General features: G+C 44.4%; 1 protein-coding gene across 4 annotated transcripts in view; it reads left to right on the top strand.

Annotated features, from left to right (window-relative positions):
- The window catches only part of LOC128423062 (transient receptor potential cation channel subfamily M member 3), a 365,948-nt gene that overhangs the window by 265,587 nt on the left and 85,015 nt on the right, over positions 1 to 15,346 (top strand). For all 4 annotated transcript variants that reach the window (XM_053407777.1, XM_053407778.1, XM_053407779.1 and 1 more), the window contains exon 8: positions 9,163 to 9,286. In XM_053407777.1, the coding sequence (XP_053263752.1) occupies positions 9,163 to 9,286 (124 nt within the window). The remainder of the gene's footprint in view (positions 1 to 9,162; positions 9,287 to 15,346) is intronic.

The following is a 15,346-nucleotide window of genomic DNA, read 5'->3' on the forward strand; positions in this document are numbered from 1 at the left end:
ATGCTCCATCACTGGGATATTGCCTGGTTTCAAAATATGTGCCCCCCCTCTCTCACACACACATGGGGAGAGAGAGAGAGAGAGAGAGAGAGAGAGAGAGAGAGAGAGAGAGAGAGACTCTTACATAATTCCAGGCAGGTGGTTAATTGCTTCATATTTCTAACTTTCCAGACATGATGGAGGTTCTGGGGCAGTGTTACAGTGTCATTTTCCTTGGAGAAAGGGCACTGGAGACTTACAATTTATAATATCTGGTTTTATAAAAGGCCTCAGGTTGTGCTGAAGATCAATGGCATGAATGTGACATCAGGATGTTCGGAGGAGCCAGGAGCAGAGCCGAACACGGTGGCATAACAACTTCCATGTTGGTGGCTCGTGCTCGGCCTCCTCTTCCTCCTGCTGCCGCCACCAGTCGGGGGGGGGGTTGCTTTGCCCATCTTTCCCTTATGTGGCAGGAGGAGGAGGAGCTGCTGCCCAGGGAATCCATGCCATGCTTGCTTCCGTGCTCAGCCTCCTCCACCTCCCGATCATTTGGAACATTAGGGGCCACCCCCCAAAAAAATAATAATATTGGGGGCCCCAAAAGGGCTGAGCCCCTAGGAGTTGGCACCCCTGATTTCTATCGAGGATTCATCCACACTTCTGCTTGTCCCGCCCCTAGAAAGCTGAGGTCTGAGCGGTTTTCTGCTTGAACAGAGCTTTCTAGGCCTGGACTGGGCCATTTTCCCCTGGCTCCGCTCTTTTCTCAGGGAAAACCCACTCTTTAGCTTTCAGTTGGAACAAAGAGCAGTCTGTGGAACACCCCATCACCATTTGCTCCAAAAGCTAAAAGCGCTTTTCCTGGGCAAAACAAGAGGAGGTGTGGAGAAGCCTGCAGGCTCAGTGAGCCGGAAGTTGGGCAATGCCAGTTGCAAAGCAGCTTCAGGCCCAACTTCAGTGGAGCTTGGAAGTTCTTCAGCTACCAAATCTATCTTTTCCTTATCATACCAAATTGAAAGCTGCTACGTACCTGTGCTGTTCCTCCCAGTTGTGGGCCCTTTAAACCCAGTCAGGGCTCAGCTATTTGGATGACAGGTCTGCCAGCATGGCGCTACCCAGCATGCCCCCTACCACCTCTGGCAATGGAGTGGCACAATTCCTTCTTTTCATAGAATCATAGAATCATAGAGTTGGAAGAGACCACAAGGGCCATCGAGTCCAACACCCTGCCAAGCAGGAAACACCATCAGAGCACTCCTGACATATGGTTGTCAAGCCTCTGCTTAAAGACCTCCAAAGAAGGAGACTCCACCACACTCCTTGGCAGCAAATTCCACTGTCAAACAGCTCTTACTGTCAGGAAGTTCTTCCTAATGTTTAGGTGGAATCTTCTTTCTTGTAGTTTGGATCCATTGCTCCGTGTCCGCTTCTCTGGAGCAGCAGAAAACAACCTTTCTCCCTCCTCTATGTGACATCCTTTTCTATATTTGAACATGGCTATCATATCACCCCTTAACCTCCTCTTCTCCAGGCTAAACATGCCCAGCTCCCTTAGCCGTTCCTCATAAGGCATCGTTTCCAGGCCTTTGACCATTTTGGTTGCCCTCCTCTGGACACGTTCCACTTTGTCAGTGTCCTTCTTGAACTGTGGTGCCCAGAACTGGACACAGAGTACTCCAGGTGAGGTCTGACCAGAGCAGAATACAGTGGCACTATTACTTCCCTTGATCTAGATGCTATACTCCTATTGATGCAGCCCAGAATTGTATTGGCTTTCTTAGCTGCCGCGTCACACTGTTGGCTCATGTCAAGTTTGTGGTCAACCAAGACTCCTAGATCCTTTTCACATGTAGTGCTCTCAAGCCAGGTGTCACCCATCTTGTATTTGTGCCTCTCATTTTTTTTGCCCAAGTGCAATACTTTACATTTCTCCCTGTTAAAATTCATCTTGTTTGTTTTGGCCCAGTTCTCTAATCTGTCAAGGTCGTTTTGAAGTGTGATCCTGTCCTCTGGGGTGTTAGCCACCCCTCCCAGTTTGGTGTCATCTGCAAATTTGATCAGGGTGCCCTTGAGTCCATCATCCAAGTCGTTGAAAAAGATTTTGAATAAGACCGGGCCCAAGACAGAACCCTGTGGCACCCTACTAGTCACTCTTCTCCAGGATGAAGAGTAACCATTGATGAGCACCCTTTGGGTTCGGTCAGTCAGCCAGTTACGAATCCACTGAGTGGTAGCATAGTCAAGACCGCATTTTACCAGCTTCTTTACAAGAATATCATGGGGCACCTTGTCAGATGCCTTGCTGAAATCAAGGTAGGCTACATCCACTGCGTTCCCTTCATCTACCAGGCTTGTAATTCTGTCAAAAAACGAGATCAGGTTAGTCTGACATGACTTATTTTTCAGAAATCCATGCTGACTATTGGTGATCACAGCATTCCTTTCTAGGTGCTCACAGACTGTTTGCTTAATGATCTGCTCCAGAATCTTCCCTGGTATTGATGTCAGACTGACTGGACGGTAATTATTTGGGTCCTCTCTTTTCCCCTTTTTGAAAATAGGGACAACATTTGCCCTCCTCCAGTCTGCCGGGACTTCGCCTGTTCTCCAGGAATTCTCAAAGATGACTGCCAGTGGTTCTGAAATCACATCTGCCAGTTCTCTTAATACTCTTGGATGCAGTTCATCTGGCCCTGGAGACTTGAATACATCTAGACTAGCCAAGTATTCTTGTACTATCTCCTTAGTTATTCTGGGCTGTGTTTCCTCTGCTGAATCCTTTGCTCCAAATTCTTCAGGTCGGGCATTGTTTTCTTTATCGGAGAAGACTGAGGCAAAGAAGGCATTGAGGAGTTCAGCCCTTTCTGTGTCCCCTGCTTGCATTTCACCATCTTCTCCTCTGAGTGACCCCACTGTTTCTTTGTTCTTCCTTTTGCTACGAACATACCCATAAAAGCCTTTTTTGTTGCTTTTAACCTCTCTAGCCTGAGTTCATTCTGTGCTTTAGCTTTTCTGACTTTTTTTTATTGACCACTCTGCATTCCCACTCCATGGCACGTGAAACGTTTTCTTTTTTAACTTGAAAATATATCATGCTACCTTTTTAAGGCTCCCTTTGCACATATCACCTAATTTGGTAAAATTAGTCCAATCTAGTTTATTCAATTAACTACACCTGTGATTTCTATGAAACTAGGCAGAGTGGCTGCAATAGAAATTAAGAAACCAGCATAGGCTTTTCCTCTGCTGATTGCCAACCCAAAATAAGGACATGGGTCCAACAAATCTGTTCTTAGCTCATGAATGTCTGCTGATTTAACCCCTCTGCAAAAGGCTACACTCAGCAAGAAAAGGAGGTGTGCTATTCACATGGTGAACAACTACAGTTTTACTGCAGGTAAAATAGCTGTACTTTTCATCACTTTAAGCCCGTGGTTTTAAAGTTGCTTACCTTTAGGGTCCACATCAATTGTCTGCTGAGAAACAGCTGAATTTCCAGGAGGACCCTGGCCAGGTCAGATAGAGCCTAGGTAATTTGCTGTGAAAATTGAGAATGTGTCCTAGAACGACCCTGACTCTCCCTCTTGGCTGCGTATTTCAAGGCAGGTTTGGTAATACAGGTAGACAAGCTTTCTTCCAGGGAACCTGGCCTGCCATTATTCATCTTTTCATCAAAAGATGCCTTTTAAGCAACCCCAGTGCTCCTAGGAACACAGTTTGAAAATATCGGTGTAAGCTGTTTGTTGACATTTTGCAAGACAGGTGAAACAAAATATTAATCAGTATTAATTTGTATCTGAAGAAAGTAGTTAGTGGAAGGCTAAAGAATGGTCCCCTTTTTCTTTTATTTTTTAAAAGAAAGGGGCTGAATAGTTTATTGCAGAACTATCAAATTCCACCCTTCACTTGCTGCTTTCCCATTTGGGAAGGGTGAAGGGACAGGAAGGCTGTCCCTTCCCCCACCCCAGGAGCTTGGTATTGGGAGATTTTGGTTGGGAGAATGACTAGGAGATTGCTCACAGATCTCCCAGCACCAGTCCTTAGACTCCTGTTCTCATTCCTCTAATATTTGTCAGCAATTATGCTCATTTTTTCAATCATTTTAATGATGCCCCAGCTGTAAAGAGTTTGACTCTGGTTATATTTGGAGGAATCTCTTTAGGCGATGGCAGTTGTAAACAACACAAATGGAGGGATGATTAGAATGATGAATCCTTCACCTGTAGGCCCAAAGAGTGCCCTCTTGGGTCAGGCAAAAGGCCTACCTTGAGCAGCCTTCTCCTGCCAACAACAGCTGGCCTAGGACATCTCTAAAGTCACACACAGCAGAACATGGCCATGAAAGTGGGGGACCGGGTACAACCAGTGGGTCAGACTCTTATTCTGCCCACTCCCCACAGCCGAGTGTCACAAGCAGGTGGAGCTGCCCCCTGCCATTTGCCCAGGGCCACAATGCCATCAGAAATCAAGCCATGTTACCAGTAAATTCCTGCTTGCAGAGGTTGGACTAGGTGATCCTTTTGGTTCCTTCCAACTCTATGATTCTAGGCGCAGCTTTTGGCAATGTAGAAAACGATTTCTGAACAGCTTCAGTGGATCCTATTCCCTATGTGATTTCATTTGCTTTTACTACAGAATGTGATGCATTTAAGAAGATGAGAAAGAATGAGATTTTAAATGAGAAAACAGCTACCACAGTATGACAGCTTTTACACTTCAAGGGATACATTTTTCTGAACTGTTAAATCCAACAGAAGTTCATCATGTATTAAGACCGGCCGTGCTGCTTCCAAGTAAGCAAATGAATAGTATTGGTGACTGACCATTTCACGGTTAGGAAATCTGGAACAAGAACTAATATTCATGGAGTATTTTGTTCTGGTGTCAAACTTCTGTGAAGCAAAGCCACCCACCCTAAATGGGGATAAGTGATTCCCTTAACAATATTTTTAAATTCCCCCATGCCAGGCTTCTTGACTGGCATGGGAAATATCTAAATATTTGGAGGGCTAAAATGTGAAAAATGGGCGACATTTATTTTATGTCCCTCTAGCCCAGCCTTAGCCAGCCTTGGATCTTCAGGTCTTGTTACAGCAAATTATAGCTACTATTATTGGTTTTGTTGTTTAAAATATACCGTATTTTTTGCACCATAACACTCACTTTTTTCCTCCTAGAAAGTAAGGGGAAATGTCTGTGTGTGTTATGGAGGGAATGCCTATGGGTGGCATGCCTACAGATTTTCCTCCTCTAAAAACTACGTGCGTGTTATGGTCGGGTGCGTGTTATAGAGCGAAAAATACGGTATATGGCCCACCCTTTATCAATATGAATACTGTTAAAAACTGTGTGTTACCAAGATACAGTAGGTATCATAGCGGCTAGGTCATCTCTCTCTTTAAGCTAGCACTAGTGGTTTTGGTCATGATCACTGCCTCTGAATCTGAAATCAGCATCCCCATAAAGCTCGTCTGCGGAAGGAAGCATGAAGTGCTCCAAAATCTCCTGGTAGACAGCTGCGTTGACCCTGGACTTAATGAAGCACAGTGGACCAACACCAGCTGATGACATGGCTCCCCAAATCAACACAGACTGTGGAAACTTCACACTGGCCTTCAAGCATCTGGCATTGTGTGCCTCCCCATTCTTCCTCCGACTCTGGGTCCTTGGTTTCCAAATGAGATGCAAAAGTTGCTCTCATCAGAAAAGAGGACTTGGGACCACTGAGCAATAGACCACTTCTTTTTTTCTTTAGCCCAGGCAAGATGCTTCTGACGTTGTTTCTTGTTCAGGAGCGGCTTGACAAGAGGAATGCGACATTTGAAGCCCATCTCCAGGATCCGTCTGTGTGTGGTAGCTCTTGATGCCCTAACTCCAGCCTCAGTCCACTCCTTGTGAAAGTCCCCAACATGTTTGAATGGCCTTTTCCTGACAATCCTCTCCAGGCTGTGGTCATCCCTGCTGCTTGTGCACCTTTGTCTTCCACACTTTCCCCTTCTGCATAACTTTCCATTGATGTGCTTTGATACAACACTTTGGAAACATCCAACTTCTTCTGCAATCACCGTTTGAGGCTTTCCCTCCTTTTGGAGGGTCACAATGATGGCTTTCTGCACAATTGTCAGGTCAGCAGCCTTCCCCATGATTGTGCTTCCTACTGAACCCATTGCAGGTGTTTTGGGTTGAATAGCTACTGCACCTTTTCACAATATTCTAATTTTCTGAGATTGTTAATTTGGGATTTTTATCAGCTGTACCCCATAATCATCACAATTATAACAAATAAAGGCTTCACATATCTCGCTTTGCATGTCATGAGTCTATCTCATATATTAGTTTCACCTTTTAAGTTGAATTACTGAAATAAATGAACTTTTCCATGAGTTTCACCTGTATAGATGGTATTTGACCCCTGTAAAATTAGCAAAGATTTACCACAACAGTGATAATTTATGTTGGAAATGTAAAGAAAAAGAGGGTACTTTTTATCATATGTGGTGGACCTACCCCAGGGTGAAAGACTTCTGGGAGAAGATTTATAATGAATTGAAAAAAATGTTGAAATATACATTTAGTAAGAAACCAGAGGCCTTTCTTCTTGGAATAACAGGTTTGGAATTGCCCAAGAAAGATGTTAAATTGTTTTCGTATGCCACAACTGCAGCAAGAATTTTGTTAGCGAAGAATGGGAAAACACAAAAAGTACCAACAGTGGAAGATTGGCAGATGAAGATGATGGACTTTTCGGAGCTAGCTGACCTGACTGGAAGAGTCCGAGACCAGAAGGAGGAGGAGTACCAGGAAGAATGGACAAAATTCAAAGACTATTTAGCTAAATATGTCAAGATAACCTAACTGGAAAAGCTTGCAAATATGAGATAGTCTTAGGATTTAAATATGTAAGGATAGGAATTAAGATGTTTAAAGCTAGATTAGAAAGATTGAAAGATGTTAAGTGATCAAGTTATTTTTTTTTTGAGAAGATAGATTTTGGAAAACTGTTAAAATGATATACAATGAAATTGAACCAGGGGGATTTGAGGAAGTCACTTAACAATGTTATTAAGATTGGTTTAATTACAATTAGGATGTATGTATGTTTGTTTGTCTGTCTAAAATTTTTTTGGAAAATTAATTTAAAAAGTTTTTTGGGGGGAATAATCTGTAGGAGCATCACTTCCAAGATCAGTAGACCTGGTCATTAAGATCTGCAGGGCAGGCTTTACTAAGTTTCACTGTATGGAGGGACTATGGATGTGGACTATGGAACTCCTTTCCACTGGCTTTTTTACTTTTGAAATTTAGGCCCCAATTGAAGAAGATACACTTGTTTACCCAAGCAGTTGGAGGGCAAATATATTTTAGTGTTCTCAGCATTGTTGATCTTCAGATGGTTCATAGTTATTTGAAATGTGATGTTTTGATTTTTGTTACCTTGAGATTAGTTTAGTGGAAGGGTGGTATAAAAATAAAATATTTTATTATTGATAACAATAATAGGAATCACCACCTCCCGTTGTTAACATTTTTATATTGCTTGGATTAAGCCAGCCTTTCTCAACCTCTTGGTCCCCAGGTGTTATTGAACTACAACTCCCATCACCCCTAGCTAGCAAGGCCAGAGCTCAGGGATGATGGGAGTTGTAGTCCAACAACATCTGGGGACCACAGGTTGAGAACCACTGTAATAAGCGTTATTCTACTCACCCTCATTTAGTTTGACACTGAGCTCATGGATCCATTCACTGCCTCCTCTAAAGCTAAGTGTCATCTGCATACTAATAATGCATCACTGCAATGGTTGAGACTACAATGTATGGTCTACACCAGGCTTCCTCAACCTCGGCCGTCCAGATGTTTTGAGACTACAATTCCCATCATCCCTGAACCACTGGTCCTGCTAGCTAGGGATCATGGGAATTGTAGGCCAAAAACACCTGGAGTGCCAAGTTTGAGGAAGCATGGTCTATACAATCCAGTAGTGCTAGATCGGCAGTTCTCAACCTGTGGGTCCCCAGATGTTGCTGGTCTACAACTCCCATCACCCCTGAGCTCTGGCCTTGCTAGCTAGGGGTGATGGGAGTTGTAGTTCAACAACACCTGGGGGACCACAGGTTGAGAAAGGCTGTGCTAGATGATATTGCTGGAGAGAGAGAAAAACAAGTGTGCAACCTGCGCCAACCTGGTGTTTTTGCCCGCAACTGCTATCAGCCAGTATAGCAGATGGTCAGGAATAATAGGAGTTGAGTTGTAGTTCAAAACATCTGGAGGAAACCAGATTGAGGAGGGCTAGATTGGGGATATCTGGGGAGCATTGTATTCAGTTTTGCATGGATACTTAACCACAGTCCTGCTTGTAGGGCCATATGGCTGCTTTTCTCCATTACATGATGGTTTTTTTCCAGTCTCTAAGAGTAGGATCCACATAGAGCTGGGGTGGCAAAAGTCAGTACAAGATAGCATTGGACCCCAGCTTGTCAATTGCAGCCTAAATTCATTAAGAAATCCCTGGTAAGTGATATGCTTCCAAGCCATTTTGCCAGGTGATAATGTGGAAATTGATACCATGATTCTGAAGCAACAGAGACTTGTTGTTCAAAAGGCAGGTCTTTCTTCAAACACAGCAATTCTTTTCAAATTTTTGTTTCTTGGCAGTTTCTGAATGGACTAGCTTGTCATAATCTTGCATATGTGTGGTTACCCTCTGAACTTCCCCTCCAGGACTTCATGCAGGGCATGATTCTGCAAGTGTGGAAAACTGCAGTGTGTGGCATTAGGGCTAACATGTCACAGTTTTCTTTATTGTTCTTTTTAAAGCAAATTCTAGCTGTTACAGCTTGAAAGAAGGTTGGCAATATCTGATGAAATCTCAGAAGTGAGAAGAATTTCTGGCAAACACTTTCAGTGGTCATAGGCAAGGCTCAGCTTCTCTCTGCTTCTCAAGATTAGAACAATTAGCAGACTAACTTGTGCAAAGTAATAAACATTGCAAAATAACCTGCAGAAATAAATTATGGGGATTTGCTTAATTTTTCTATTAAACACAGGTTTCAGTGTTTTCAATGCAGTATCTGTGTTTTCCTTCTCTCAGAAATTTGCTTTTTAAAGAGAGATTGCCCAAAGCACTGCTTATTGGTCAACATTTTGGTTCCAGGATTTTCAATGCCCCCTTTTGAATTTCAGACTTATCAATGAATCTCTGAGGGACCAATTGCTTGTCACCATTCAGAAGACCTTCACCTATACCCGGACCCAGGCCCAGCATCTCTTCATAATCCTCATGGAATGCATGAAGAAGAAGGAACTGGTATGGAAGCACATTCTCTAGGCATGAAACACAGAAGCCCAATTTCATACCGGCTTGGTGCATAAATAAGGTTCAATCTCAGTTTGGAGATTGGGGGACCTGCAGTGGTATGCAGTCCGTCCTTCTAACTTTCATGGCTCAAACCATAGTTTGTGTTAGATTTGCATTACCCAACCTCTGGCTTCTCTAAGGCTCGCCTGGAATATCTCAAAGCCATGAGCTGAAACCACGCTTAGGAGGGCAATTGCACACTGCAATGTGGGGCATTCCTGGTTAGCCTTATCCATAGTTAGTGACATGTTTACCTGACGTTTAACCTCCTTGGAAGGGAGAGGGAATTCATGCACAAGAGAGAGAATCTAAAATTAGGGTTGCTATGTTTGGAAGAGCAAGAAAGAGGACACACACACACACACACACACACACACGGCTCAGCTGGGGATGGGGAGCCTGCTGCTTCCCAGCTGAGCTGTGCAAAGAGGCCCCAATGCTCCTGCATGCAAGTGGGGGGAACACCAGGGCTGACTCAGCTGAGGATCGGGAGCCCCTTGAGCATGCACATGCCCAAACATAAAAACAACAGCAACCCAGACATTTTTTGTAAATTGTAAAAATCGGCCTGGCCGGAGATGTTGGCCATGGAAAAGAGGACATGTCAAGGAAATCTTGGACGTATGGCAACCCTACTAAAATGCACTTTCCCAATCTCCAGCACATGGTTTGGAGACTGGTTATGTTACATCTGTGTGAACTAAAACTGTGTTTCGGTGGGTGTCAGTTAGAAACCATTCTGTCTTTTACATGTACATCTGTGTAACTGGACACTTGGGCATGAAGAGTCCATAAGACCAGCCACAAACAGCTGATTAAAAGGTGATTTAAGTAAAATGTAAGAACAAATAAAATGGGAATGACATTAAAACTTTAAATTTGTAGGAACAGCTTCCATTGGCCTTACCTACAGGTAATGTCATTAACTCAATTAAGAAGTTTCATTGGACTTTAAGTTATGGATAAATTATTCACAGAGCATCATAAATGCATCCATCACATTATATTACCTTAGGTCTGGCTGGAAGCATTTAAATATTGTTTTCAGAATCTGAATTCCAAATGTGCATTTTCTGAAACCAGTGGTGTTATTCTTTTTGTGTATATGCTGTTGCTGCTTAACAATTTGCCTCCATCAGCATGCTAGGAGCTATGCAAAATGCAATGAAAGATGCAATCCCTGTCCCAGGGCCTTGCATGAAGAAATCAAGGGCAGCATCAGTAAGAAGAGTGTTGACTTATTAGTGGTGGGGCAAAATCAAACCAAATGGCAATGCATGTGACAGGGAAGATAAGCCTGAGATGGTTTAGGGTCACCATTGCTTGATGAAGTAGATCTTGATGATGGACTTGACAGACTGCAAAGCTTTTCTAAACAGAGGGGGCTCCCTGGCACAAAAATGATAATGGTAGCCATAAAAAACCCCAGCTATGTTCAGATTGCAAGTTCAGATTGCTAACATTGTTATTTTTTAGCATTTATTTAACCATATCAATGAGCTTAAAGGTAAAGGTAAAGGGGCCCCTGACCATTAGGTCCAGTCGTGGCCGACTCTGGGGTTGCGGCGCTGATCTCGCTTTATTGGCTGAGGGAGCCGGCGTACAGCTTCCGGGTCATGTGGCCAGCATGACTAATCCGCTTCTGGCAAACCAGAGCAGCGCACGGAAACGCCGTTTACCTTCCCGCCGGAGCGGTACCTACCGTATTTTTCGCTCTATAGGACGGACTTTTTCCCCTTCAAAAATGAAGGGGAAATGTGTGTGCGTCCTATGGAGCGAAGACGCCATAGCCCCGCGACCCTCTCCCGGCTGGAGAGGTGACGCGCGGCTATGGCAGGAGCCTCTATAGCCATGCGTCACCTCTCCAGCCGGGAGAGCGCGTGCGGGGCTAAAGAAGCCATAGCCCCGCGACTCTCTCCCAGCTGGAGAAGTGACGCGTGACTATGGCAGCAGCCTCTCCGCTGCGCCTTTCCGCTGCTCCCTGACCTGCTCTTTGGGGCTGGTGGTGGGCTTCCCCCCACCAGCCCCAAAGAGCAGGTCGAAAGGAACCTTCCAAGGTTGAACGCACCTTAAACGGCACCTTGTTTTAGAGCAGGAAAACAAGAGGAGGAAATTCTCCCACTCTGCGCAGCGCCTCCTGCCGCTTCACTGAAGGGGCGCTGGGCAGAGAGCGGAAGAATTTTTTTTCCTTGTTCTCCCCCCTCTAAAACAAGGTACATCCTATTGTCCGGTGCGTCCTATGGTGCGAAAAATACGGTATTTATCTACTTGCACTTTGACGTTCTTTCAAACTGCTAGGTTGGCAGGAATCAATGAGCTTAGTGGTGTACAAAACAGGGAAAGTAAATAAAACTGTATGAAATGTTTTATGGTCACTGGCATAACTAAGCAGGATCACAAATGATAACAAATTCAACCTATTTTGTTTTAAAATTATGGCTTAGAGCCACATGAGTATTTTAAAAAAGCTTTATCCCTGTAAGTAAATTGTGTGTTGCCAAGCCCTCAGCCCATGTACAGAAAGTTTTAGCATGTAATAATGTTTCACACACTGATAATGATTCACAGTGCAAAATTATTTACATTAAACATATTTTACTCTTTTTTAAGCATGTTTGGTGTCAGGGAAGAGTTAGAGTTAGAAGATTCCAGTTTCCCAGAGGGAGAAAGCATTCCCCAAGGGGGGGAGGAGAGCAGTGAATTGAAGAGAAGAGAGCAACAGGGAGGGACCGGCTGTTCTCAGGAAAGGCAAGGGTTAAGTTCTAGCTCAGATTGGGAGGAGGGGAGATACAAGCCAGCTCTAGCCAGGAGGGGAGGAAAAAGAGCGGGAAAGCGAAGGGAAGGGCGCCTTTGCCATTTTGAGGGTGGCTGGTCACGGAGAAGCAGAGCTCAGAAGGTATCTGAAAGAAGTGACTCTGAGGAATAATAGTTAAGAAACGTTTATAAGAATGTAGAATTTCAATCTGAGCAAGAGAAGGTTGCTTATGTGATTAATTTCTTGGAAGGGAGGGCTAAGGACTGTGTTATACCCCTAATATCTAGGAGGGATGCCGCCCTAGGAAATCTACAAATGTTTCTGCAGTATCTAGACACGATTTTCTTAGATCCTGCACATGAAACAACCACAGCTAGGCAGCTGTTGAGAATGAGACAAGGAAAGGACACTGTGGGAGTTTATTGATCCAACTTTAGTTTGCTGGTGCAGAAATTAAAATGGGATCTGAATTCCCCAACAGTTGCAGCCCTTTTTAGGGAAGGACTGAATAATGAGATTTTAGACCAATTGGCCCAAATGCCAGAACCTAGTTCCTTGGACTCTCTGGTCCGAACTTGCCTGCAATTGAGCCTACGCGTGGAACGGAGGGCTAGTGAAAAGAAGGAACAATGGAGACCGCGATGGCGGGAAAACAATATTATTGAAAGTACAGAGAGCAGAGCGGGCAACATGACAGGACGAGAGTGGCCAGAGTCCATGGAATTAGGAGCAGCCAGACCCCTCCCAGTGACTACCACTTCCATAGTAAGAGGAAATGCAGGGAGAGACACAAGACGTTGCTTCGTCTGTGGAAAACCAGGGCATCTAGCACGACAATGTCGCAATCGTAAAGGATGGGAGTCTCTATCTGGAACAGACATGGGAGAAGAAAATTGCTCGAAGGAACTGCATCAGGGAAACGAATGTCCCCGGCTGGAAATGGGAGCTTGCAGCCGGGTGGAGAAGCAATAGAAGGCTCTCACGCGGAACCACCTATCCCAGGACTAACGGTGAAGGTGCAACTACAACTACCCAATGGACATAGGGTCCAGGTAGAGGCGCTGTTAGACTCAGGAGCGTCAGCAGATTTCATAGACCAAAAATTGGTACAGGAACACAAAATCGCTTTGTTACCTTTGAATTTCCCACTGTGAGTGAAAACAATCGACGGCAGACCGCTACTGTCAGGAGAAGTGACTTACGAGACTCCACCAATGAGAATGGATATGGGTCATCACTCAGAGACCAGGGCATTTCATGTGACCAAACTAGCTGGGCACCCAATGGTGCTGGGCATGAGTTGGCTCAATCGTCACAATCCGGTGATTGCCTGGCATCAAAGGTCTTTGGTTTTTGGTTCAATCTATTGTATGACATATTGTTTGGGGGGAAAGGGAAAAATCTCAGTGGAAGTAATGGGAACAGAGGTGGAAGGGAAGTTGATGGGGAATGAAAGTGAGATTCCGTCACAATATATTGCTTATCGGGATGTTTTTTGTGAAAAAGAAGCGGATAAACTTCCGCCACATAGGCCCTATGATTGCAAGATAGATCTGGTCCCTGGGGCACAGTTGCCACCAAGCAAGATATATGCCATGTCGGAAGTAGAATCTGCAGCATTGAGGGAGTTCCTGCAAAAGAATTTGCAGAGAGGTTTTATTAGAGAGTCCACGGCCTCGGGGGGTGCTCCTGTCTTTTTTGTCAAAAAGAGAGGAGAGGAAGGGGCACCGAGATTAGTATGTGACTTCAGAATCCTTAACAGCCAAATGAAGCCTCACGTGTGCCCACTGCCACGTATAGATGACCTCTTAGAGTAAGGTCAGCCAAAGTCTTTACCAAGCTTGATCTACAAGGAGCATATAATCTGATAAGGGTCAGAGAAGGGGATGAGTGGAAAACCAGTTTTTGTACTAAGTATGGTGCATTTGAATTCTTGGTAATGCCTTTTGGCTTACAAAATGGCTCAGGGATATTTCAAACCTTCATCAATCACGTCTTAGCAGGTATACTGGATCAGTTCTGTGTCTCTTATTTAGATGACCTCTTAATATATAGTGAAAGTATGGAGGAACACGTAAAACATGTCACGCAGGTGTTAGAGAGATTGAGGACCAACAGGTTATATGTGAAGTTAGAGAAGTGTAAGCTCCACACACAAAAGGTGGAGTTCCTGGGATATTGCATTTCCCACAAAGGGGTGCACATGGACCCCAGTAAAGTTCAGGCAGTGGTGGAATGGGAGGCACCTAAAACTAAGAAAGATCTACAGAGGTTTTTAGGATTTGCTAATTTCTATCGTAAATTCATAGGTAATTACTCCAAAATCACAACGCCACTGACTGATTGTCTAAGAGGTAAGGGCCCATTCAGATGGTCTGAGGAAGCACAGAAGGCCTTTGATAAATTAAAGGCGGTGTTTGCTTCAGAAAAATATCTTATGCACCTAGATCCAAGTAAACGTATGAAGGTAGAAACGGATGCCTCTGATAGGGCTATTGGGGCCATTCTGCTGCAACAGGACAAGGAAGGGGACTGGAGACCCTGTGCATTCTACTCTAGAAAATTAAATCAATCAGAACAAAACTACACCATATTTGATAAGGAACTTTTAGCTGTGCATGCTGCCTTTAAAGTGTGGAGACATTTTTTGGAAGGGGCGTCACATCAGGTGGTGGTACAAACAGATCATAAGAATTTAGAGTATTGGAGAACTGCTAGACAGCTAAACCAAAGGCAAATTAGGTGGGCGGAGTTTTTTGCTGGGTTTAATTTTAGGATTGAGTACATACCTGGGCATCAAAATGTTCGTGCAGACGCGCTATCGCGCAAACCTGAGTATATGGAAGGGGAAGCACCTCCCAAGTTGCGAGAAATGCTGAGATCGGATCAGTGGGGGTGTGCAGCCGTAGTAGTGGACGGCAGGGAATTCCAGCAGTTGACAGTAACAGATGAGTTTGCACAAAAGAAAATGGAGGAACTGAGAAAAGGTAGAGGGGAAGAGGAAGGTTTCAAGGAAAAAGGTGGATTGTTGTACAGGAGAGGGATGCTGTATGTACCTGTAGGTGAATTAAGAGGTAAAGTGTTGAGGCAACATCATGATAACCTGACTGCAGGACATTTTGGTAGAGAAAAAACCCTCTATCAGATAACACGGCAGTTCTGGTGGCCAAAGTTGAGGGAGGAGGTAACGCAATATATAAGAGGTTGTGAAGTATGTCAACGAGCTAAGGCACCTAGAGCAGCTCCCGCAGGGT

This window comes from Podarcis raffonei, chromosome 11, assembly GCF_027172205.1.
Source record: "Podarcis raffonei isolate rPodRaf1 chromosome 11, rPodRaf1.pri, whole genome shotgun sequence".
Lineage (NCBI taxonomy): Eukaryota > Metazoa > Chordata > Lepidosauria > Squamata > Lacertidae > Podarcis > Podarcis raffonei.